Source organism: Watersipora subatra, chromosome 9, assembly GCF_963576615.1.
Source record: "Watersipora subatra chromosome 9, tzWatSuba1.1, whole genome shotgun sequence".
NCBI lineage: Eukaryota > Metazoa > Bryozoa > Gymnolaemata > Cheilostomatida > Watersiporidae > Watersipora > Watersipora subatra.
Window position 1 is genome coordinate 41779320 of NC_088716.1, and position 26379 is coordinate 41805698.

At 34.5% G+C, this 26379-nt stretch overlaps 3 protein-coding genes across 6 annotated transcripts in view; 2 read left to right on the plus strand and 1 right to left on the minus strand.

Annotated features, from left to right (window-relative positions):
- LOC137405079 (basement membrane-specific heparan sulfate proteoglycan core protein-like) overlaps window positions 1-12084 on the plus strand; it is a 38896-nt gene extending 26812 nt beyond the window's left edge. Inside the window, exons 15-23 of the mRNA XM_068091304.1 lie at window positions 620-750; window positions 852-990; window positions 3574-3719; window positions 4218-4350; window positions 7235-7423; window positions 8581-8776; window positions 9891-10033; window positions 10817-10994; window positions 12009-12084. Coding sequence (XP_067947405.1) covers window positions 620-750; window positions 852-990; window positions 3574-3719; window positions 4218-4350; window positions 7235-7423; window positions 8581-8776; window positions 9891-10033; window positions 10817-10994; window positions 12009-12084 — 1331 coding nt within the window. The remainder of the gene's footprint in view (window positions 1-619; window positions 751-851; window positions 991-3573; window positions 3720-4217; window positions 4351-7234; window positions 7424-8580; window positions 8777-9890; window positions 10034-10816; window positions 10995-12008) is intronic.
- The window catches only part of LOC137403961 (hemicentin-2-like), a 58594-nt gene continuing 39598 nt past the window's right edge, over window positions 7384-26379 (plus strand). For all 4 annotated transcript variants that reach the window (XM_068090098.1, XM_068090099.1, XM_068090100.1 and 1 more), the window contains exons 1-19: window positions 7384-7423; window positions 8581-8776; window positions 9891-10033; window positions 10817-10994; window positions 13489-13595; window positions 13778-13922; window positions 14398-14498; window positions 14850-15027; window positions 15551-15823; window positions 16021-16141; window positions 18913-19061; window positions 20043-20143; window positions 21645-21795; window positions 22413-22540; window positions 23212-23365; window positions 23721-23830; window positions 24895-25054; window positions 25211-25368; window positions 25508-25622. In XM_068090098.1, the coding sequence (XP_067946199.1) occupies window positions 13499-13595; window positions 13778-13922; window positions 14398-14498; window positions 14850-15027; window positions 15551-15823; window positions 16021-16141; window positions 18913-19061; window positions 20043-20143; window positions 21645-21795; window positions 22413-22540; window positions 23212-23365; window positions 23721-23830; window positions 24895-25054; window positions 25211-25368; window positions 25508-25622 (2141 nt within the window). In that variant the 5' untranslated portion in view covers window positions 7384-7423; window positions 8581-8776; window positions 9891-10033; window positions 10817-10994; window positions 13489-13498. The remainder of the gene's footprint in view (window positions 7424-8580; window positions 8777-9890; window positions 10034-10816; window positions 10995-13488; window positions 13596-13777; window positions 13923-14397; window positions 14499-14849; window positions 15028-15550; window positions 15824-16020; window positions 16142-18912; window positions 19062-20042; window positions 20144-21644; window positions 21796-22412; window positions 22541-23211; window positions 23366-23720; window positions 23831-24894; window positions 25055-25210; window positions 25369-25507; window positions 25623-26379) is intronic.
- LOC137405080 (circumsporozoite protein-like) lies at window positions 12186-13500 on the minus strand. The gene is made up of 2 exons (XM_068091305.1): window positions 13476-13500; window positions 12186-13375 (listed from the first exon to the last, which is right to left on the minus strand). The coding sequence occupies exons 1-2, from the start codon at window positions 13498-13500 to the stop codon at window positions 12186-12188; spliced, it is 1215 nt and encodes a 404-aa protein (XP_067947406.1).

Genomic DNA, 26379 nt, shown 5'->3' on the forward strand with positions numbered 1-26379 from the left:
TGTGTGAAGCACTGTTATCATTGTTATGATTGTTATCATTGTTGTCATTGTTATGATTAAGCAAGTTTTAAATTAAGCAAGCTAAGAGTTGGAGATGAATGAATTAGAATCCAGATTGCGTTCATCAGAATAAACTGTTTCAATTAATCACGGATGCTTTAGTTTATCTCTGCGATGCATCAATAATATTTTGCCATATGCTTGCCAATATGCTGTGCTATCAGGAAGCTTGCTCCTCTTGTCTTTTGTACAATGTAACACAGTCCAATTGTTCATAACCACCGTGATCTAGTGATTATAGCACTGAGCTTGCACATAGATTTAACCTGAGAAGTGTTATTGTTAGTGTTAGGATAGACATACAACCTTGTGAAGATGCACTGGGGTCTTCTAGGATTGCATACCTATGAACTAATAAGTATTATTGTATACAAGCTAAAAGAAGATAGGTTTTTGCATTTATATTCATGTTTTGAAGCTTCAAAAATTCAAGTTCTTGCAAAAAATGCAGCTTCACTGATATTTTCCTATGTTAGCAGTGTAATGCATGCAGATAACTAGTATGCCAAGTTCCAACAATTTGGGGTACCAAATATTAAGAGTTATGTTCTGTTTTTAGTAATACCCTCAACTCCTCTTCAAGTAGCAGTCGACCCTTTGGTATTACGAGTTGATCAGGGAGGCTCTGGGAGCGTTAGGTGTCTCTCATCAGGTGGTGTTGGTACTCGCCGGGCTTCATGGTCTCCTATCGTAGGTGTTTAAGATGTTTTAGCATTCCTTAATAATCAGACATCACTTATGATCTTATTGCTAGTCTTACCGATGCATTTGCTTTTTCACTTATGTTATAGGTAGCTGACAGCAGTTTTGATGGTGAAGTGTTCACAATCACCAACGCTGCTCAGTCTACGCACGAAAGGCAGTATACATGCTCAGTCACAGACTCTACTGGTGCAGTTGTACGCAAGACTGCAAATGTCTACATAAAAGGTAGCCACACGCTGCAGCTTTAGTTTTGCTGTCTAATTTATCTGATGGTTTTATCTTGTAGGTGCCTGATGTGAGCAATATGCTTGTATGTAACTGGAGTGTTAAAATGGTCAACTTATCTTTATTTTGAGTTGTTTCCCTGTTGTGGGGAAATGACGTACTGTTTTATTGCTAGTGCATTTGTCAGGTGACTGTTGTGACTACAGCAAGAAAATAACAACATATTTCAATACTCTAGTTGAATTACAGCTCCACAATTTTAATGGAGTTATTCAGTGAGCTATTCACTGTATTTCTGTAGGTTGGCCTACTTATCACATATGTATACAGATATGTAACCACAGTATACATACAATTTATATAAAGTATATATACTGATATATACAGTATATATATAATATACATGTCCATGCGTAGTATATCAAACACTCTTGTTGATTTGACTGCATAAACATGCATAGTATTATATGTATATATACAATGTACTACAATGTATGTAAATATCTGTGGACTGTGTTGTGTCTCAATCACATTGGAAATAGTTAGTTCTGTTAGTTGTTGAATACCTCTTATAATGACAGAAAGTTTAAAGTAAGCTGTTCAGAGATGAACTGAGTGACCTTTTTGTATTTTGCTGCTCTAATTAGTATCTACTGAATTATTGTTTTTTAAAATCATTCATTTTCGTTAACATATAGCGGTATGGTCATGTTTTAATAACAGATTGTTATTAATTAGTATATCTTCTGCCGGCTCACCATTTTATTTACATGTATCTGCTCTAAACTTTCATGACAGTCAAGGAAGGTAGGCATTTATTTCTCTTTTATACCAGTACTTACACAATGTAACCTATAATATTGTATGCCTCACTGGTAATGCATGACTTTCTTGCGCACCTCGCTAAACTTAGCCTTACCACTTAATTCATTGGTGCCCAACCTTTTTTATATGGAGGCCCCGCTCGACATTTAGATAAATCATGTGGGCCAAAAAGCATGCAAAATTTTAAGGCGAATATTTGCAATATAAACCCGAGATGTAACGTGATTCATTACGTCATATGAATAACTAAAAAAGCTTTTAATGTTTACTTAAATTTCAACTCATCTTACCCAGAGGCATCTGCCTCAGAGGTGCTTAGTGAATAACAGCACAGTGGATGAACGTAAGAGGGCCCATTAGCCAAAGCGGTAAAAAGGGATCAAAACATTTGTGTCTGGCTTCTGAATAATATTAAAGAGAGGGAGCCTCTGTGGCGACAGTACGTTACCTTGTTTTCATTTGAACAGTTATTATAACTATAATTTGTCGTTTCAATGAACTGTATAAGAGCGGACCACATAAGGCAGCTTCATGGGCCGGAGGTGGCCAACGGGCAGTAGGTTGGGCACAGCTAGCATAGTTCATCGAGCTCACCAATGCTTGGTAACACTCATTAATGTTCTAATAGCTCAGTTCTAGACAAATGTAGAAAAACTAAAAGAAAATGTTTTTTCCTGATTGAATTAAGCTTCAGGAAACTTAAAACGTACTTTCCTTGAAAATACAAAACTGTTTATTATATATAGTTGAGCGCATGCTAAGACTCTCATTTGTGGCAGAATTGCTGATAGGCTAAAAAAACACCAATATTCCACTAGTCATAGAGTTAATAGCATGAAAGGTTACTTTATCATGCAGCTGACATAGACATCTGTACTACTATACATCACTCTTTTATTCATTTTCTCAAACCTATGACTGTCTGTAATGATAAAGCTAATCACTGTTATTTTTATTAGGAAAGTCTGGTTTTAGTTTCTGTTTTGAACAAGTTTTTTAACGCATGTATGAATAATGAAAAGTGGTGTTTTTTATAGTTAAGAATAAACATTATATATAGCATATACTATATAGCATATACTATGCAGCATATACTATATAGCATATACCATGCAGCATATACTATATAGCATATACTATATAGCATATACCATGCAGCATATACCATGCAGCATATGCTATACAGCATATACTATGTAGAATACTGCACGGAATATAGTTTAGCATCAAGTTTATGTAGCGCATGTATTGAAATTACTTTATCTGTTTTGTTAAGCACTATTTTAAAATCTTTTTCTAGGCTTTTTATATTTTTGTGCCAAGCTGCCTAATTCATCATTGAAACTATAAAATATGGTTTTCTTTATAACCTGTGTTATAGCGATGCTGGCTTATGGTCACCTAAGAATACTTCCAGTGCATTGATAGAGTGTCAGTAACTTGTTAAGAAAGGTGGTACTAGCAGTTAAACAAAGTAAGAATATTTTTGTCAGCTTTATGTTAGCGAAAAGTATAGCTAATGCGCCGTTAACATATTAATAAAGCTATCGGGATATTTTGCACAGTATAGTGGAATATACAGTTGCGCTCTGTAAACCGTAATGCATTATTTGACGTGTACATTGCGAGTATCTTTTACAATTTTCTAAGCTTTGAGACAATCTTGAGACAGTTCATTGCAGATTTGTTGATGGTTGGTTGTAGAATATTATGAGGTCCAGCAAGAGTCATTTCTTGTTATTTTTCGTTACTGTTTAGAACCGGTATCCGTGAGTGTAACACCTAAATACTCAAATGTGAATGCTGGAGAATCTACGTTAATCACTTGTACTGTGACTGGAGGTAACTCGAGAAACCTAAATTGGCAGAGAGAAGATGGTCAACCTCTTCCTTCTCACATCAGGGTATTTAACGCTACTTATTAATTGCACACTTGATATGAGCATGCACATGAACTTCCCAAACACACATGTAAGTTTCTCTGCATTTATTTCCTGTTAAGACTTTGACTTGAAGGAAAGACGAAAGTAGTAAAACTGGCAATAGCTTTTAAGTGCTATTCGGGAGGCTAAATGCTGCTAATTAGTGAAGAGATGCAATTAATCAGATGGATGGAAAGGAACTTTCAACCTTGGGATGAATGTACATTTAGTTTTGCACTAATTGGTATTTATGATGGTGTCAGAATTTCCTGATTAGAGAGATTACCTGAAGAGATTCTCTGTTTACATACATGTAGCACTGGCTTGTCATATTTTTGTAAAATGAAACAAACCATTGATAGTTTTCACCAACTAGTTTATGAGATTGCGAGCCAGCTTTCTAAAACTTGTTTAGTATGTCTGGTTTCTTGGAAGTATTTTGTCAGAACTTTTGCAGCTATTCTACTTGTTTATTTTTAGAGCATCCTTGTATCAGGCAGCAGTCGGCAACTTAATATAATGCGTGCACAGCCTGAAGATGCTAGAAAATTTATTTGTCGATACCGAGATGGCAACATAGATTTACAGGACTCCACAACAGTGTCTGTGATAGGTATGAGCCATGAGACAAACTCTACTAGCAATACAAGATATATTAGTTTAGTTTAAATTTAAAATAAACATAAAACAAAAATATATGAAAATTATTCATGTCTTCATCCGCCAGAAAAATATTTTAGAAGTTAGGCATAGAGTTTACACGGAAAATTATGCTTATTTATTAAAGGTCCTGTTGGGTGATGGTCACATGAAACAACATGTTAACACCATGCTGTTAATATGTCTGTTAATATGTCTTATGCAGAATCACCTAATTTCAGATCAACATGTTAACACCATGCTGTTAATATGTCTTATGCAGAATCACCTAATTTCAGATCAACATGTTAACACCATGCTGTTAATATGTCTTATGCAGAATCACCTAATTTCAGATCAACATGTTAACACCATGCTGTTAATATGTCTTATGCAGAATTACCTAATCTCAGATCAACATGTTAACACCATGCTGTTAACACCATGCTGTTAACACCATGCTGTTAACACCATGCTGTTAATATGTCTTATGCAGAATCACCTAATTTCAGATCAACTCACGCAGTCTCCGTGTAACCGCGTAAATTTACATGAATGTTTGGCCTTGGCTTGAACATCAACTGCAGTCTGCACTACTTTTAATCACATGTATAAAGAATTATTTTAGGGCAGCTGACAAAAGAATTGACAGCATTCAAACTTTACACATTGACCGATTGTGTAAAAACCTATAGCTGAGTGTCTTAATTATCCTATTGAGAAAAGCTAAATAATTGCCAAGACAGATATAGGATTACCTTAATTTGAATCTTCTCTGAAAGACTTGAAATACTGCTTAAAAACATGATGTTAACAGATAGTTTTACCCGTACATGGCCCAATAAGATCTTTAAGTCATGTGATATTTTTGATATTATGCTTTGCCTCATTAGTATTTTTGCTACAGCCTCAAATTCTAGCTTTTTTGTGTGACAATGGTTAAGCAGTTTTTTAAAACTCTAGCGTGTTTGCCATTTGGCTATGAGACTCTAGCAGCAATCTCCCACAGCAAAACATCGCGTCTTCAAACCCGGTAGTTTCTGTTCCTATTAAGCTGCCTCATTAGTGATGTCATGGCTAAACTGCTATGTAAAGTCAAAAGATCATTTAAAAATGGTTGTGTGCAACAGAAGGTATAATAAGGTTGATAAGACTGGTTTCAATATCTTGTGCCAACCATCATCCACACATTTTGGAAAGACTTTATCTGCTGCTCGCTTGTGAAAAGCTGAACACGTACTCAATGCTTTTCATCACCGCCAGCACCCACCGGCGCGACTAGTAGTCTAAGTTCCACTTCTTCGTGACAGTCTAGTAAGTGTGTCACAGGTGCTTGCAGCTTTTATGGGAACCATTCTTTAAGCCTTCAATTGTTTTTTCTTCTAATACATCTTTTCTGTAGCATTTTGTTCATACCTCGTTTCATAACATCATACTTTATGCTTTGATTTGTTGTTATAAGAAGTCTCAGTTTCAGAAGTTCAAGTTTTTCATCTTAAAAACAAAATACTCGCATACATGTATATTCTCATCTAGGTAGAAATGTTTAATTGTTTGCCAAAATCATTTTCATTTCAATGTGTTTTTATTATGACAGCGAGTAAGTATATATTTAGAACGGTAGGTGGACTCTCGCTAACGCTTTAGTTCGCATTTACAGCTCTGCACTATGCTTTGCTATTCACGTTCGAGCCTCGCCTGCTTCATCTGATATTGCTTTGGCCACTCACCGCTTTCGCTGTATGTGTGGGTTGAACATTTAGAGACTTTCTACAATCGCCAGCATATTTGAGACCATGCAATTGGTGTTCAACTTTTACTGCATGCATTAGGTTTTATTCATACCGCTATCATTCATATATTTTGAATGGTTTATCAACACATTTTAGCAATTAAAAACCTGACTAAGACCATTAATAAGTTTTATGTCGTTTTCAAATTATTTTCAGTCTTTTGTTGACATCTCTTTCCTTTCTGATGTCTTCTTTCATTTTATCAATCCTTTCTAACTGTCTAACTGTTGAACATCCTAGTGATATCAACCATCACATATTTGAGGTAAGCATGAATTATTGCTAATAATTGCTAGTCTGGTAGTTTTACTCTCAAACTTCTATCTCACTCTCTAACTATCGTTGTCCTTGTCCGGTTTGTTATAATTTGTTTTCATTGTTGCCCCTTTACTGTTGTTAGTCTTTTAAAATTAAATGCATGGATAACATTTTATTTGAACAACTTTTTATTTATGATTTCATTTGAGCCAAAGTTTTTTAACGAAATTCTAATAATTGATTTTGATATACTTTGTAGTGCCACCGATTCCGGAGAATGTGACTGTAATATGTGACAGTACAGTTAAACTGTCCTGCTACTCTCGAGGTGGTATGTACCTTCTCATCAGTCTTCATATCTGTAGTAAAACGAAACTATGATACAGGCACATTACTAAGAGTGTTGGCTTTGCAAAAGTGATGAGAATTCTCTGATTTGCACCTCACTTATACCTGTTGGCTTATCTGATCTAGCAAAGCTCCTCTTTACTATTCACAATTGATGTCCTATAAGTAAAGTGTTTGCTTATGTGGGAAAATAAATGGAGAATAACACAATGACACAAATTGGGTCACTAAAAATATAATCTGTATGACTCAACAGTGTATAGAGCATTGTCTTCTGTATTGAGCAGGCAACTTCAATATTGAACCATCAGATTTGTTGATGGATTTACCACTCACAAAACAATATTGTTTAATTTAATAAAATATGTTAATAAATAGCTCTGTTAAGCGAAGAACTGTTATCATTATTCTATTACAAACTGCACTTATTTATCGCATTCTGTAATTGGCCACTTTCAGGTGGAAAGATGACGAGTGTGTCCTGGAAATTTAACAACCAGGATATTACCAATCCAAGAATCATAATTGGAAGTGATGGAGATCAGCTCACAGTACCAGACGTGAGAGCGAGTGACGAAGGCATTTATTCGTGTGATGGAACAACAGGGCACACTCGCACCAGCACCTTTTTAAACGTTTTTGTTGTCTGTAAGTAAATTGCTTTAAGAAAAATTAAATCTTAGTCAGGTAGCAATCAGACTTCGTCGTGTGAATAAGTAGTTTTGAATTACCTGGGAAGTCATGTAAAGAGTTATATGGAGAGCATAGTCCCAATTGGTTGTTGTGAAATGGACTGCAAGCAATTTTAGCTGCAATCAAGCCACATGCAATCTTCAATTTTTGTTGATTGGGCTCCATGTTGCATTTTTTAAGATCTTATCAATATGTTTTCTCTTTCAAAATATGTATATTTAATTATGTGAACGGTTTTCATGCTAGCAATGTAAGCAAAATTTAGAACAAAATGCAAATATTGGTTTGCAAAAAATGGAGAACATAAAATCAACTTATACGTTCCTTCAGAACCAGACGTAACATTATTGATTTAGATTTAATAGATTTAGGTAGGTTTAATTATTTGTACAGTAGATGCCCCTACAACGTAAATAATCCCTTCTGAAAACGTTTATGTTGCGGAGATTTTATATTACACAAAGTGTAAAATACGTGTGAATAGCTTAATCTGTTAGAAAATTATCCCAACTCACCCGTGTGGCCCTTGAAATAAAAAAATTAAACATAACTTCTTAATTTGATGACTGTACAGTAACGGTATGGTTTGTATGGACAGCTTTTTGTCGTTTTTCTTATCAGTCTCATTCAATCACACATGTTTAAGGGCCCATAATTACTGTAGTTTTATATTAAGTTTTATATTAAGGGTGCACACACCTTCAATGTTAATTTAAATCGCTTTTTCTATGCAGCAAAGTTTATGCTGCAAAGAAAAAGTAAAAATTTTGTACATAGCTAAAATAAATATTTATACCTACATGTAGGTATAATAGATGCCCTGGATATCCCTATACATTGGTCTCTTTCACAAGTATGGCAGGAGAAAAAACAACACTTTTAAGGCTAACTAAGGGAAATTTGTTACACAAATTGAATTTGAGAACTTTCACCAACTTGACACTTTACATTATATTAATTTTTGTTGCGTAATTTCATGCAAAAATTTTACATAAATTCTTTATGTTTAATAGAATTTATGTAAAAGGAGATTTATATTGTTAGAGCATCTACTGTATATTATTGTGAATCATCAATGCATCAAATTTACCCTGTATAATTGCACTTTGCAGGTCCTCCACAGATAACGGTTGGCGTATGGATAGATGGCAAGAAGGATGAGAATAACAACCGGTTTAAGGTTGGGGAGAGAGCTATACTCTCTTGTAATGTCACAGGTCGTCCAGATATTACTGAAGTTTATTGGAGGAAACGTGATGCCGCACCAAATTTAAGACTCGCCACCACGAGAACTGCTATAGCAGACGGGTGGGCTTTTATAATTTTTTTGCTGTGCCTGAGCATTTAATGCTACTTTCAGTTTTGCAAAATGCTTTGCAGATGCATACCTAACAAAATTTGCCATAAAACATCAATAAATCTACGTGATTATCTTTGTTTCTCTTTAACATACGAATTACATTTAGCTCTGTAGCAAGGTGAACCAAATGGCTCATCAGCTACATGTCTGTTAATGGCTAATTTCATTTATTCAGGTCGCTGTGTTCAATTCCTAAGTTTTCAGTTTAATATTATGGTTCTCATCGTTTAGAAGTGCCGATAGTTGTCTAAATGCTCTTCATCGTAATATATACATTTCTATGCGCGTTCAGGGTATGTTTAGCATAGTTCAGGGTATGTTTAGCATAGTTCAGGGTATGTTTAGCATAGTTCAGGGTATGTTTAGCATAGTTCAGGGTATGTTTAGCATAGTTCAGGGTATGTTTAGCATAGTTCAGGGTATGTTTAGCATAGTTCAGGGTATGTTTTGCATAGTTCAGGGTATGTTTAGCATAGTTCAGGGTATGTTTAGCATAGTTCAGGGTATGTTTAGCATAGTTCAGGGTATGTTTAGCATAGTTCAGGGTATGTTTAGCATAGTTCAGGGTATGTTTAGCATAGTTCAGGGTATGTTTAGCATAGTTCAGGGTATGTTTAGCATAGTTCAGGGTATGTTTAGCATAGTTCAGGGTATGTTTAGCATAGTTCAGGGTATGTTTAGCATAGTTCAGGGTATGTTTAGCATAGTTCAGGGTATGTTTTGCATAGTTCAGGGTATGTTTAGCATAGTTCAGGGTATGTTTAGCATAGTTCAGGGTATGTTTAGCATAGTTCAGGGTATGTTTAGCATAGTTCAGGGTATGTTTAGCATAGTTCAGGGTATGTTTAGCATAGTTCAGGGTATGTTTAGCATAGTTTATTTTATAAAATACTTACAATAAACCTTTCTAGTCCATTTTTAAACATATGGTTTTTAGCTCAAATTGTAAGTTGTGGGCTCTCTTTCATTGCTTTTTTATCTGTCTGTATCTATTTTATGTTTACTCCGTTTGTCTGATGTACGACCATTGAGCGCACTGATGATGACTCTGGTCTGTTGTAGAAAGGGCAATGAAGAAGCGAGTCTCACCCATACTCTCCCTCAACTAACAGTGGCTGACTCCGGAACCTACGAGTGTAGAGCTCTCAATTCAGTCAATCAGAGTTTAATCAGTATTGAAACTGTGCGCTTTGATGTCATTGCAGGTCTCATCATAATAGCATTGTCTCTTCACATAGTTTACAATCATTCTTTATAATTCTTTTTACCTTCAGAGGTACTTGCCTCGAAAAAATGATGGACCTCTCTAATCTTGTTTGCAGTGTTTCGATCTAATCCACACCATCCACTACCTGTCTATGTTCTCTATCAGTTGGCACGAAGTCGCATTCATTTTGTTGTTTCTTCTATTATTTAAGAACGGCGCTAAGCATTGGTTTGTTGTTTATAGGGTAAAGTAATCATATTTGATTAGTTTCCAAATTAAAGCTGACGGAATTAAAATGTCTTTCAGAAGTTAGAAGATGAGCAATCAGTGAATCAATTGTTCTATGTACTTCATATGGTAGTAAAAAAGCATCGTGAATAGTTTTCTCTGCTGCTGGCTTTTTCAGGCTCCTTAGAACAGTTTACACAGATTTTCACACTACTAACAAAGCACTTAATTTGACAAGCGTTTTATGTCATGATTGTATAACAATTTGAACGCATATCCTTATAATAGATGTCTAACCTTGTGCTATTTAAAATATGCTTTACTTTTTCTGAATGCACAATTGTTGCAGGCGTAAGCAGAGCGAGTGTTGCTATTGGCTGCTTTAAGCCGCATGCAGTCTTTGCTTTTCGCTTATTGGGATCCAAGTTGCATTTTTCAAGATCTGATCAATATGTTTACTCTTTCAAAATAAGTGGAGTTAATTTTTGTGAACAGTTATCTTTCTTAAATTCAACAGTATATAGCATATAAATTTACTTATCTGATATTGTAGAGCCCCCAGAGATACAAATAATAGGTGGAGGTGCTGTTGTGCAGTACAATCCTGCTTCCGTCCAGTGTCGGGTTGTCTCTCAAGCTCAAAATGCACCATTCACATACACATGGAGCTTCGTAAACACTTTTGGCAAGATTGAAACAACAGTCTTACCCGAAAAGTCATCAATATTAAGGTTGGTTGGAGTGCAAACGCTGCCCAGTAAATTAGTTAAAAGAAAATTAATGTTCATCAAATCGCTTCAATCGCATCTCCAGCTTTTTTAGCCACTTGTTTTGTGAGTAGATCTCAAACAAGGTGATTTTAGCTGAATTACCAATCTATAGAGGTGTGTGGCTTGCAAAAGCTAAAGGTACTACACTGCTATATGGTAACTTATTACGTGCAGGCACAGATCAGAGACGACAAAATAATGTACATGGTTCTTTATGAAGTTGTATTCTGTGACTCTCTATAGACTAAAAAGTCTATTTTAACCAAAAAGTTACATGTATAGGTGGGTCATTGCATTGCTAGTTTATGATATAAAACAAAGGTATATACATGTAGGTCTATAGCTATAGGTCTATTTTTATTGCTGGCAGTAAAAGAATGTGTCAAGTTTTGGCAGTCACCAAGAGTTAATACACTTATTAGGAATCTTTTACATAGTTTTCATAGCATTCCAAAAATTGCATTCATGATTCAAAACTGTTATGGTGAACTCTGCACTGTTGGAATTTGTGGATATTTTATGATTTTACAGACACTGTTGTACTACTATAACTATATTTTTATGTCTCGTAAAAGTTATGTTTGTTAAAGGTGATGCTTTGTTCTTCTAGTGTTAGGGCTCTATTATGTTGATGTTGGGCTATTTTCTGAGGGTCTGTTTGATAATTATTATTAAGTTTCATTGATTAAGAGTAAGTAGCCATAATAAAGAGGGAAAATAAAGTTGTAGCTACCTAAAAGCTCATGTAACTATCAGCAAATAATTTCTGATAGTGGTAGCAATTGAGCAGTTGAATATTATTACAAGTATATAGGTAAACTTGAGGGGATATTTTTGTATGGCTAAAAAGCAGCCTGACATTACTTCTAGTCTTGTTCTTGAATAGACCAAGGTTTCTGATCCGTAAGCACATCAAAACAAACAGGAGGCAAACATAAATCATAGATAGTTTCTTGTGGAGTGAATTATACGCAGTGTAAAAGTAACTATAGAAAATAATGTTAGGGGAGATTTGCCTGGCAGATTTGCAGAGGCTGTTGACCCTATTTGATTTAACTCATATCTTGAAATGTATGAGCTAATGACTGTGGTAGTGGTGTTCTTGTCAGCAAGAATACAGCTTTAGCTTGTGTTAGTGAATGGGCTCTTGCTTTACATGTTACTACACCTCATATGTGACCTGTCATTCTCCAAATCAACAAACAGAAGCACTCGTCCCAAAAGCATTAGACAATGTTTCGTCTTCTCATACCTGGTTGTTGTAGTGTCAGGGTTAATGTTGGTTATAGTGTCAGGGTTAATGTTGGTTATAGTGTCAGGGGTAATGTTGGTTATAGTGTCAGGGTTAATGCTGATTGCAGTGTCAGGGTTAATGTTGGTTATAGTGTCAGGGTTAATGTTGGTTATAGTGTCAGGGTTAATGCTGATTGCAGTGTCAGGGTTAATGTTGGTTATAGTGTCAGGGTTAATGTTGGTTATAGTGTCAGGGTTAATGTTGGTTATAGTGTCAGGGTTAATGTTGGTTATAGTGTCAGGGTTAATGTTGGTTATAGTGTCAGGGTTAATGTTGGTTATAGTGTCAGGGTTAATATTGGTTATAGTGTCAGGGTTAATGTTGGTTATAGTGTCAGGGTTAATGTTGGTTATAGTGTCAGGGTTAATGTTGGTTATAGTGTCAGGGTTAATGTTGGTTATAGTGTCAGGGTTAATGTTGGTTATAGTGTCAGGGTTAATGTTGGTTATAGTGTCAGGGTTAATGTTGGTTATAGTGTCAGGGTTAGTGTTGGTTATAGTGTCAGGGTTAATGTTGGTTATAGTATCAGGGTTAATGTTAGTTATAGTGTCAGGGTTAATGCTGATTGCAGTGTCAGGGTTAATGTTGGTTATAGTGTCAGGGTTAATGTTGGTTATAGTGTCAGGGTTAGTGTTGGTTATAGTGTCAGGGTTAATGTTGGTTATAGTGTCAGGGTTAATGTTGGTTATAGTGTCAGGGTTAATGTTAGTTATAGTGTCAGGGTTAATGCTGATTGCAGTGTCAGGGTTAATGTTGGTTATAGTGTCAGGGTTAATGTTGGTTATAGTGTCAGGGTTAGTGTTGGTTATAGTGTCAGGGTTAATGTTGGTTATAATGTCAGGGTTAATGTTGGTTATAGTGTCAGGGTTAATGTTGGTTGCAGTGTCAGGGTTAATGTTGGTTGCAGTGTCAGGGTTAATGTTGGTTGCAGTGTCAGGGTTAATGTTGGTTATAGTGTCAGAGGTAATGTTGGTTATAGTGTCAGGGTTAATGTTGGTTATAGTGTCAGGGTTAATGTTGGTTATAGTGTCAGGGGTAATGTTGATTGCTGTAGTGTCAGGATTATGGTCCTCATATTTTCTTCTGTTACCTCTTTAGTTTAGTTATTTTTATCATCTAGCAATGGAGCTACTGTAAATATTTATTACCTATTCCTTGTAGAATAGCTTCCATGAACTTTGACCATGCTGGCCGTTATTCATGTCAGGTGATGGATAGATATCAGCAGAGGTCCTCTACAAAGTCTGCTACTCTGCGTATTGTTAATGGTATGGTAATTGTTTATTTAGTACAGGCCAATATGTTTAAATAAACCAAGGACTCTTAAACGTTTTTACTATTGCATAATTTGCATAAATGTACTATAATGTTTAGATCTTCTTGTTTTAACATATTATCGTTGTGGATTAGTATTTTTCTAAGCTTTGAAACATTTTGTTAATTCTCGTAGCCACGATACCCATACCTATAAAGTCTTCAGACACTTTGTACTGTTCATTGCCTCTTGGGGCCGATCGCATTGAATGGAAGAGAGCCTCCGGCAAACCTCTGCCTTCACAGTCCTATACTGAGGGTGAATTTGGAGAAAAATTGGTGTAAGTACAAGCCAATATAGTATAACTAATGCACTTACAACCTTAACGTTGAGTATTCAGTGAGCGATTTGTTGAGCGCACAACTCCTGTAGATAACTTCATGTATGTAGCGTTCCGATAATTGTATTAAATGCAAAATAGTTGTTATAATCTTGTTAACATGTAAAAGAAAAATGCATTAAGCTTTCATCGCTATTACATGAATTTGTTGGAGAACTGATAGATAATTGTTATGTACAAGCAGTGACTCACTTTGCATAATTAAAAACCAAATGATTCTGTTACATTAGCTGAAAGTAGCAAGATGCCTGTAAACAGTGTTAGATAATTGGAAATAAATGGTGTTCTCACTGCCTAGTGCATTTGCGATAGTTTGAACTTCTCTTAATGTGTAAGGGAGCCAGATACATATGTTTTTTGAACAAGTTCGATGTTCTCTATACCAGTTTACCTCAAACGCTGTTCATGTTTGTAGCATTAGCCCAGTCAAAGCAGTTGATGCGGATGAGTACATCTGCTGTGGTACGAGCACACGAGGTTACAAAGATGGATGCCTCACATTTGGTCAAATTGAGGGTAATGTATCACGTCTCTAGTTCACTTATTGGTTCATTATATGCTTTCCTCAATCAATGGCAGTTTCAAAGATGTATGCATTTCTTCTGAACACTATTTCTTTATCACACTTTATTATCTAGTACAGGCCTGTAGCTAGTCCTAGCTACTCAATAGTATGTTGCAAGCTGTCCGATTATTGCTGTGAATTAGGTCTGACAAAAAACTGCTATGAAATTTTGTCTTATAAAACTTGTCGAGATTTTAGCTAGACTAAAATTACAAAATATATTTATAATACGGCAGCGTTTCCTAAGCTTAAATAATAAAAACTGTTATAAACCTTCTTGCATTTATATTTTATGCTTTCAGCTCCACCTGAAGTTCAAATACAAGTTCGAGAACCAACAGGTCGACCTCCTGTTTACCTTGAGGGAGGAGAACTTTACCTAGAGTGCGTTATTGTGCTCCCTGGCTATCCTGTGGCCACTTCCGTTTCCTGGACCAAGGACAATATACCATATGGTAGAGCCCAAGGCAGGATTCTTAGGCGAGTAACTTTTCAATATTTGTTTTCTATGCATGTGAAACTATTTCACTCAGCATGTAGAGGTTTCCCCCTAGACAATATGCAGTGAGAGGTTAGTTCATATCTGTATAAACTCTGTCTATTCTGACTTGACAATAATAATGTTGGTCTAAAAAGATGGTTTCATTAAAGTAAAGTACTCATTAAAGCAGTTCAAGTAATGGAAATCAGCGATGTCAAAACTGTGAGATAACTGTATGCAACTTATCAAACAGCAGAATCAAACATTGAAAATGTTTTAAAAACATAAATTTAGATATCAACAGTATGTACAAAATCATGAAACTAAATTGCTTTCTCACTTGGATTGCTTGACCTATATTTTTGGTAGAATTAATTTCACTTAAATTCATAGAATTTTGCTTTCATCTAATGATTACATAAAGATTTTTAGAGGTTGTTTACTAAAACCTGAATATTTTTATTATTAGCTGTTGGAGTATATATTACAAAGCAATTTATTAAGCATCTTTCTCATTACCAGGATAGCAAAGCTGGTCACGAGTGACCAAGGCGTGTACAGGTGTACCGCTAACAATGGCCGCGGTGAATCTGACACAGACGCGACTGAGGTAAGGTTTGGTTGTGTTAAGCCCTCGCATGTGAGGATCAGCGTGGGAGATACCCACTCTCTAGGCTATCAGACAGGCAGCAGTGTTCTATGGACATGTGAAGCTGATGGCAGCCCAACACCTCAATTCATCTGGTTCAGGAATGGCAACCCGAACAGTGTTGTCAGCAGACAAGCGAGCTTAACGTTAGTATACCATTCATGTATAGTTACATTAAAGATTCACATGAAATATGGTGCATATCTGTATGTTTCTTATCTGGCACTCGAAGCTGGACCAGGCTTTCAATCATGTTCATGTTCAAAGACATATATGTCAGTTTTATATGGTTTATTGCGCACTAGTTGAATAGTTTATATACAATTGTTTCTATCATGTACAGTATAAACCGAGTGTCGAGAGATTCGGAAGGACCATATACTTGTCGAGCTATCAATAGTTGCGGACAATCCGAAGCTACGGAAACCCTAATCATTAGGAATAAGAAACCTGGTGTACCAACAGTGAGTAACTCTTTACCCAATTCAATTTTAGAATTAAATGTAAACTTAGATAGACTTCAATATTAGACTGTGTTCAACATTCCAGCAGAAGTGAAGCCAAAGGGTGTAGATAGACATATCTCTTCTTTTGTCAAAAGATTTTACTTATAGCTTCTAAAAAGTGTATGACTTTTTTCATGATAATAGGAGGTCATTTTAAACTTGGTTGTTTAAAGTAGTTGTATTATGAGATGTTTTAAAAATTGATAGTTGTTGTTTAGTGCTTATAGACCTATTGAAATCACCTCAGAATAAATTATGCCAAATACTCGTTTGGTTTTTATGGGCATCAAATATGGCCATTGTATTTTAGTTTGACTACACTAAACAGCCATTTACAACATACCACAAGCACACATGTAGGTCTTGGAGTTTTCTTGCTTGTTTCTCATCAGTACAGCAAGCTAATAGTATCAGGTGTGAACAAGGGTTAACTCTTTCACTTCTGCGCTAAATTCGCTATTCTGACCAAATTGATTCAAACTGATTTTCGAAAAATCGATATACCACTAGTATTTATGCACTATCTCAAGAATCACTGCAGATTCTGTTTTATTGTAAAATATATCTTATTCAAAACTAAATTCGCTACAAGATAAGTATAAAATTATTTCGTGAATCCACTCTCGCAAAATTTCTGACGCTTCCTTTGCATTGAATGAACGTGGTGAATTTCTTATTGCCATGACGCTATCGATCTGATTTTCCGGTTTTTAAAAATAATTAGAAAGGAAATGCTTAGCAAAAAGATTTTCGATTGGTTGCACATAATTGGCAACAAGGTTGTTCCGCTGGAGACAAAATTTGATTAGTCTAACTAATGTATAGGCTTCGTAATAAAAAGAAAAGTGAAACCCTATTGATAAGCCGATACATCGGCTTACGGTAGCAAAGTAGTCAATGTTCATCTCTTTGCATATAGCAGTTTATTGTTAAGTTCGCAACATTTACAAACTACTTACAGTGCACCCTCAGGATATGATTAGCCTGTTATTTGATTTTTTAACCTTACGAAGTTGAACATGATAATTTTCTTACCTCACCATACGAATCTAATTTCACCATGCGAATTCAACAAAATTTTTGCCCGAGTTCAAATTTAGCAGTCAGTGTGCTTATTAGGTCAAAATAATAAATACGCTGAAAAACTGTTAACTGAAAATATTTTCACAATGCCTGAAAGAGACAAGATGACGGACTTCCCTCAGTTCAGCAATTCTCGTGTGTAAAACTCCAATATTTTCCATTTAAAACTAGTCCAGTAGCAAAGTTGGAGTTGCAATCCCTTCAAACAAAAGGCCAGACAACTTTCCTTAAAGGTTGACTTGCAACAAAATTCACATTACAGTTATTTGATATGAAAGGATTCACCATGTCTTGCTCTGTTGTGTTGTAGGTGCAAAATATGTGGAAAGGTGATTACAAGCTTTTAAAAGCTCAAAAACGAACACAAAATCGCAGCCCTACGAGACCGCCGTAGTTTGGATTCCCTTTCCAAAACGGCTCAAATGTGATGTAGTTGTACAAGATGGCTTCTGTTTACACTTTCACGCAACCTCATTCGTCGCAATATTTTTACAAATATACTTCACGCATTCAATAAAACCATGTCTATTGTTCCTACGCGTCTATTTTATCGTCGTTGTAATGCTGTCACTTTCAGCACTGATATCCTATAACCTACCGTAAAAATTCGTTTAATTTTTCAATCTTAGATTGAAGGAGTACATATTATTGTCTGATAAACATGACGAGCCTGTTGGTCACCTGTGATAATCAAAAAATGCTGCAGAAATTATTCGTGAAGTATGGGTCATATGATCAGATTACGACTAGACGATTAGACCAAGCCGAAACAAAACTGTAAAGTAGTGAGCATCTATATTTGATACAAGGTTTTCGGTAAAACCCGAAATGTTTGTCATAAACTAGTGCTACGAGAAGTTTTATATTGAGCCTTTTATTGGCCTTTCAATTTACGTGAGAACATAACATGACAAAACAATAACCAGATGTAATGACTACGTCAGAATAATAAACTGATTCCGATCTATGGCAGTTTCGTGATGGCTGCAATCAACTGTTCGTGTTTGAGGTTTTAAGAGCTTTTAATCACATTTCCACATATTTTGCACCTACAACGCAGAATAAGACATGCTGAATCTTTTAATATTAAATAACTGTAATGTGAATATTGTGTCAAGTCAACTTTTAAAAATACATCCTAAAACTTAATTTTTAATGTGTGTGTTTAGTAAGCTAAACTTGTTTGAGGTGAATTCAAAATTTATGTTATACCGCTGTCTTGAAGGTAAGAACTTTCTGCGGTATGTACTGCTTCGACTGCACGTACATGTTGTATATCGTAATGTTACATTTTGTTACAGATCATACTCACTAAATACACTAAGCTACTGTAGGTAACTATAGTTACTAAGGTTAACATACTATTTTGTTACTAGCTTTTAATATGTACAACACTTATATAAAATTTTGACATTTTTTATCATGGGATGTTTGCATTATATAATTACTATGGTTTCTTTACCCCTACATACGATGCCAACCCTGGAACGGCTCAAAATCGTATCCTGAGGGTGCACTATATTTACTTGCTAAGAACCTAAATATAAATTTGTTATTAAAGTTAGATAAAGTTTAAATAGCGCAATAAATTAATAGCTAAGAAAAAGCATAGATACTGAAAGCGCATTGTTTTGGTCTAAATGTAGATCTACCCACGACAAGAGAAACATCAGCCAGGTGATCAAGTTATTATTACATGTGAAGCTAATGGAGGCTTTCCTCAACCAACTCTAAGATGGTTTAATAGCTCTGGAATGATTGTAGCCAGCTCCCGAGAGTCTGCAGTTAGACTTACGTAAGTTGTTATTGTGTGTGGAACTATCTGTATGAGGTAATGGAACACTTTTTTAACACTTATTAGTCTTTGTGAAACTTGCAAGGTAACTGAGCAGTTGACTCTACTTATAGCCCTGGTTGTTTAACCAGTCATAGTTGAGTTATGATGAAGTGAAGACAACTGTGTACCATCATTGAAACTTAGTTTTAGTTAGCGCCTTCAGTCAAATCATTATAACTATTGCAATTTATAATATGTTATTATAATATACTATTATAACATATAAATTGTAATAGTTATAATTATATGACTAAAGGTGTTATTATAATATAATATTATAATATAATAACACATTAAATACATTAATTATAATATAATATTATGATATAATGTATTTATGAAGAAAGTTGAGACGTGCATTACTGTTAATTTATTTTTGTTCAATTGATCTAAATTGAGATTGTCTCAAATATTTACATCTGTATTTAATAAATCATCTTGCTAGTGGATTGTTACATAATATATGCATTACGTTTTGTTGCGAAAATTCAGTACTACAGTAAACAAAAATTTTCCGGTAGTCAATAACTAACTGTGCATTGATTCATATGTACATGTAAAAATTTAATTTTTATGCAATTATGTGTCTTAACTCATTGTACGACTGATGGAAGTTTTATCGTCATACAGTTGCTTTGAATACTTGTGAAAGTTGATAAGTAGTATTTTGAAATAGACTAAGTGCATTGCAGTATCAAACTGAAGCCCAGGTAAAATATAAGAGTACTGAAAAATCTATGCCTTACTTGAGTATTTACCTATTGCTATCATTGCGCGCTGTATACTTGCAGTAATTATAGCAATGAATATTTTAAAAATGACTTTGAATTTTTGATTGCTCTATTTCGATAAAACTACAGTTTGTAGAGTTTCATGATAGTCTATGTCAATGGTGAGCTCTTTTTTGGTCTTAACTACCTTCCTTGTGTTTTATTGTAGCTTTCTTAACTTTGCTGAAGAGAATGAAGGTCGATATGAGTGCAGAGCGACCAATACTGATGGTTCCTCTTCGAGCTACATTACTCTTCAGCCACTCTGTAGTAAGTATAACTAAATATAGGTATAAATATAGGTATATTAGCGTTACATGTCTTCTCATGTGTTTTTACTAGCGTTACATGTTTTCTCATGTGTTTTTATTAGTGTTACATGTCTTCTCATGTGTTTTTACTAGAGTTACATGTTTTCTCATGTGCTTTTTATTAGCGTTACATGTCTTCTTTTGTGTTTTTATTAGCGTTACATGTCTTCTCATGTGTTTCTATTAGCGTTACGTGTCTTCTCAGGTGTTTTCATTAGCGTTACATGTCTTCTTATGTGTTTTTATTAGTGTTATATGTGTTCTCATGTGCTTTTATTAGCGTTACATGTTTTCTCATGTGTTTTTATTAGCGTTACATGTCTTCTCTTGTGTTTTTATTAGCGTTACATGTTTTCTCTTGTGTTTTTATTAGCGTTACATGTCTTCTCTTGTGTTTTTATTAGCGTTACATGTTTTCTCTTGTGTTTTTATTAGCGTTACATGTCTTCTCTTGTGTTTTTATTAGCGTTACATGTCTTCTCTTGTGTTTTTATTAGCGTTACATGTCTTCTCTTGTGTTTTTATTAGCGTTACATGTCTTCTCTTGTGTTTTTATTAGCGTTACATGTCTTCTCTTGTGTTTTTATTAGCGTTACATGTCTTCTCTTGTGTTTTTATTAGCGTTACATGTCTTCTCTTGTGTTTTTATTAGCGTTACATGTCTTCTCTTGTGTTTTTATTAGCGTTACATGTCTTCTTTTGTGTTTTTATTAGCGTTACAGGTCTTCTCTTGTGTTTTTTTAGCTGATTGCTCTAATTGAATACAGTGAAAAGTGGACAGTGGCGTAATAGCATGAACAGTTATTAACATTACATTAACATTCTCACTTGGGAAGATATGTTTGTCTAATTATTGAAGTTTGTGTAGTTATTATGCTACCTGAACGGTATTCATATTTTTGTCCAGTCTGTCGCTATCTAAAAAACAATACTATGAAATGTATGATGAAAAGCTGAAGCTTATAGGTGCAGTATGATCTCTTACATTGTCGATGCTGATCAGTAAATTAACCGTTTACCGCCATTTAAACTGAAGTCTTTCATTTACTTGTTCTTTTTAAATGGCTGGCTATACAGACAGGCTGATTGATTCTTAAAAATGCTTGTAACTATGTATTTTCACTCCGTATTGTTCTTATGCAAGTCTGGAACTAGTTCAGACTATAAACAAACACATGTATTTTACCTATGCTAACATTGCTTATGAGTTGACAACTCGTAACCGGAGACTGAAAAGTCAAAGATTTTTTGCTTTCTCTATTTCAAAAAAGTTTCAAATTCAGAATTAGTCAAGGTGATGTCAATTGGTTACAGAACTACAAAAAATTAACTGAAAGTCAATTTGCATTTTTCTCATTATATCTCTATCACTTTGCATAGTTTCACAGTATTTTCCTCATCAGTTTAGATGATTTTGGTATAATAGAGATTGAAGTTTCAATCTGACTGATGTTTTGCAGCACTAAACAAACCAGTGATAACATTGAATCCTCCACGAGTTTCTATTGGAGATGATGTGACCATGACCTGCTCAGCTGGTGATTCTTATCCAGAACCAGAATATCAGTGGCTAAGAAATGGAGTATTCCTTACAAGTGTGAATCCATTAAGGTGAGCTCTGATTGTCTTCATACTATCGATATTTATTAACTGACAACAGTTAGTCATTATAAATTTAGTTTCTTTTTCTGAAAAAAAGCTCAGTAACTGAATTTATTGTGCTTAAAGGAAATTTTAAGCAAAACATTTGTATAGTAAGCTGCGGATTGCGCAATTAAAGACAGACGTTTTGAAAATTTCATTAACAAAATATAAACTGAAAATTTTTTCTGTTATATGGTGAATAGCCGTGATGTTCCCTCTCTTCACTTGCAATAAGATAAGATGAAATTGCTCATATCCTACCTAGTCATATTGCCTTGCGATTTATTTTGTCATTTCATTTGTTATTAAATTGAATTGTCAAAGCATTTAAGCTACAAAATTTTTGAGATAAACTTTTAGTGGAGGATTATGAGAGCAACGTGAGGTCAAACAGAGTTCACAGTGAACCATTAAGGTTTTGTTGATCGGTCTGGATCATTTTCAAAATGGCGTCTCCAAATAAATCACAAACATGAAGTTCAATTGATGTTTAACTAAAAAGTTTTTATGTATGTTAGCCAGTCATGTGTCACTTCAAATAATTTTTTTGTCCTACAAATGTTTGTACTAATAATATATTGTAGAATTAACAACATGGACGCAGGCCAAGACAGTGTAGAGTACTCTTGTGAAGTTGAGAATCGACTCTGTCAGCAAACAAAGATAGAGACTGTGACCTTGAGAGTAGAAGGAGAGACACCATCTGTTAGGAGTAAGTCAAATATTCTTTGTCACACTGTTTGAACATTATTCCTTTGAAATGAAAGTCATCTTAGACCTTAAAGAGACCAAACAGATCTCTGTAAACATAAAAATTATTCAAATGCAGGTGTTCGCAGGCTTGTACCACTGTAGCAAAGAAACATTGTTCTCTACAATTTCCTGGTAAACAGATGATACCTATAAATAAAATGGCAGTGTATGTGCTTGCGGAATTGAAATGCCATGTTTGCAAAATCATTGTCACAGTTTCTTTCATTCGATTATGTGCCAAATGATTTACATTATATCACATATTTAACAACATTGATGCTATATCACATATTTAATAATATTTATATTATATCTCAAATTTAATAACATTTATATTATATCATGTATTTAACAACATGCTATATCACATATTTAATAATATTTATATTATATCACGTATTTAACAACATTTATGCTATATCACATATTTAATAACATTTATATAATATTCCAAATTTGATAACATTTATATTATATCACATATTTCACAACATTTATGCTATATCACATATTTAATAACATTTATATTATATCACATATTTAACAACATTTACATAAACAGTTTTATATCTAAAATTATTCGATTTTATAAATTACAGTACCTTCTATATAGTATTTTTTGTGTTGCAGTTACCAGTGATAGTGCCCAGAATCCCCTGGAAGGTACAAACGTTCGCTATACTTGCACTGCCTTCAGAGGCGACCCAACTCCTAATCTCGAGTGGCAGTTTAAGGGAAGAAGATTAGCGACTGTGAGCAGAGGAAGTGGCACACTAGATCTTCTGTGAGTTATTGCCATTATGAAATGTGCAGGTACTCATCTCGTGATTGGTTTGTTGTACATCGAGTCTCTGGTTTTGGTGTTGGATATATGTATTTTATCAACTACCTGGAAAATTGTTTTATTAATTTGCATAGGTCTGTTTCATGGTCTCCGATGTATATAATTATCCTCTGACTAAGTTAATTTTAGTTGGTAGGAATGTTTACTCTATTTATTAAATGGCCTGTTCAGATACTTTTATGAAGTATTTTGTCTGAAAACTCTTTTTCTGTTGTCAGATTGTTATGTCTTGTTTATTACACAATCCTTTACAATATTAATTATTTTTACAATATGGCTTTATGTTATTTTTTAGATTAAATGACATAGGAGTAAAAGACAGCGGACAGTACACCTGTGTTGGCCGAAACACGTACGGATCTGCTGAGGCCAAAATGTATTTGCAAGTGACTGAACGAATTCCAGGTACATATCTCCCACTCATCGCTTATTTCTCAGCAGTTGGGCAAGTTAAGCATTCATTTAGTTTACCTATATAATTATTAAAAATTGCAAGATTTTATGCTAATTTCTCTACCACCGTACAACTCTATCAGCTGTGTAGCAGCCCATATGTCCTCAATTCATGATGGCAACGTTCACATCATTTGAGATTCGTTAGCATTTGATAGTTCTATAGGTGTTGCATTGTCATTCAGCAATATTACTATCATTTAAACCACTTGAAAAAGCACTACAGCTATTCAATAGAATGATATTGATTTCAATTGGAAATGAAAGACTGTGACAACTTCTTTAATCATTCTAATAATTTACTATAAAAAACTAAAATTTGTGGGCTTAATGGTTTTTGGTTAATAGTTGTCGTAAGTTGTATATATATACAACTTATGACAACTAATAACCAAAAACTATTGATTTCATATATATATATATATATGTTTTAGATATCACTGAAAATACAAAGTATAATTTTTAAAAGTTCATTTAAGTAGCATTCAAATGTTAAAATAAATAGCATTGGTTTTTACCGCTTTGACTGTTTTTCATCCAAATGTTTTAACAAAGCAATGTTTTCTTACATCTGATCTTTGTTTGTTAACATTTCCTTTCATCTCCTAATTCATAGACACTGGTTGGCATTGCAGCTAATTCTATTATCTAGCTAATTGTAAACAATCAATTGTTTTTCGTAGTTTAGCGTTAGCTATGCTTACTTTATTAATCTTTTGCTTATTGCCCAACTGATTGAAGCAAAAAGAAAGTTGAAGTCATAAACTTCTATGAATTTATTGTTCATCCCGTTTGCTACTGACTACTCTTCAATAGTTTTTGTATCGAGGTCCAATCTATCGTCATCTATCAATTGTTTTAAATTGAAGACATAAATGCAACATTAGTTGAAGTGTTTTTTCTAAAGAAAACGCAATATGCATGTAAAATTCAAAATACAAGGAATAACTAGGCATGATCTTTTTGCTGACATACGTATATTGTCTAGCAAATGGGTTCCGAACTCTGTTGTGTAGATGGACTTGAGATACAAGGAGATACAAGCTACAGAGTTGGTGAGATGATTGACCTCAACTGCAGAGTTATGGGAGAAATGTCAGTATCTGGTGTCATACAGTGGATGTTCAATGGTGCAGTGCTGAAGAGAAGCACTGGTCAGAGCAGTTTGAGGCTAAGGTAAGTGATATTAGGTATGTTGTTATGGAACAGCTCCCTCAACAAAACAACAAGAATAGATAAGTGTATGCGTAGACGGTATCAATGTCTATGCTCTAGCACTATGCTGAGTTTTCAGCGTTTCCTAATTGAGCAATAGTCGTTATAATATTTTAGAGAGCAACAAATGAGAGAGAATACAGAAGGGCTTTACTACTGTCGTTACTATGGCAGTAATTACAACATGTCTGACATGGTTCAAGTAACACTTGAGACTGTACGACCCACAAGACCAACAGTTGTCGGACCACCAGGAGAGGAAATTGTTGTTGGAGGTATTTAGTATTATGTACTATAAAATTGACTGATGACTTTCATGTGGTATCTTCTGTTCATAAGTGCGGTATTTGCTTTTGAATGCTTTGTGGTTTGACAATCAAGTAAAAATACTGTCATACATTTTTCTTTTTTCAGAAATAGGCAGGCTGAGGTGGGAGTGCCGGGCACCACAAGGTTCTAGGGTGGAATGGAGAACTGCATCAAATGCCCTAATCAATCCTGCATATTTGATTGGTCAAACCGGCTTTGGGTATTTATCTTTAAAATGTTGCATATCTTTGTATATAGCAAGATCTCGACATATGTTAACATAATATATTAATATAAACATGGTTTTATGTATTCAATAGTTTCATGTATCTGTTAAGGATAATGATAGATATGAGTATTTCCACAACATTTGTAATTGAAAAGCATATCAGGTTACACGTATATACTGTTGTGTTCAAGTTTTTGCAGTATTTTTTGAGCAAATTGCTGATTAGGTCTAGAGGAAGTCAACATTGACTGTATTGAATAGAATGTGATAGTTAAGTGGACATAACTAAACAGAAAAACTATCAAGCTCGCCTATTGTAAGGAACAACCTGCTTACCGCTGCTAACAGCATATTATATAATTTTTTATGAATTGCTATTTTTTCACCATTTTAGTTTGAAACTCTTCACTCTAACAATAGATCTTAAAGTTGTTGATCATAAAGTTTCCAACGTCTTCTGTACTTGTCTGAAAGATAAGCAAAAATCCACAATCTCTATGACCACTTTTCTCAAAACCTAAAAAGATAATAAAAACTATCAATAGTAGTGAGCAGATTTATGCAGATAACTATACTATTATTCAAAAATCAGGAACAACCCACAACTCGCACCTTCAGCCACCAATATGCTTTTTTATATACTGTGTTCAATATCAATTTATCGGATTATACCCATAGTACGCTATGGGTATGATTATTGCTGATGCCTTCTATGGTTGTATTGTTGTCAAAATAACACGATTTCCCT

What these genes read in the sequence shown, in the direction of transcription:
- LOC137405080 (XM_068091305.1), bottom strand. Translation starts at nt 13,500, where the DNA reads ATGGAAGCTATTCTACAAGGAATAG. An exon ending in AGCTATTCTACAAGGAATAG is followed by an intron (nt 13,376 to 13,475) that starts GTAATAAATATT and finishes CTGACACTACAG; the next exon opens with CAATCAACATTACCCCTGAC.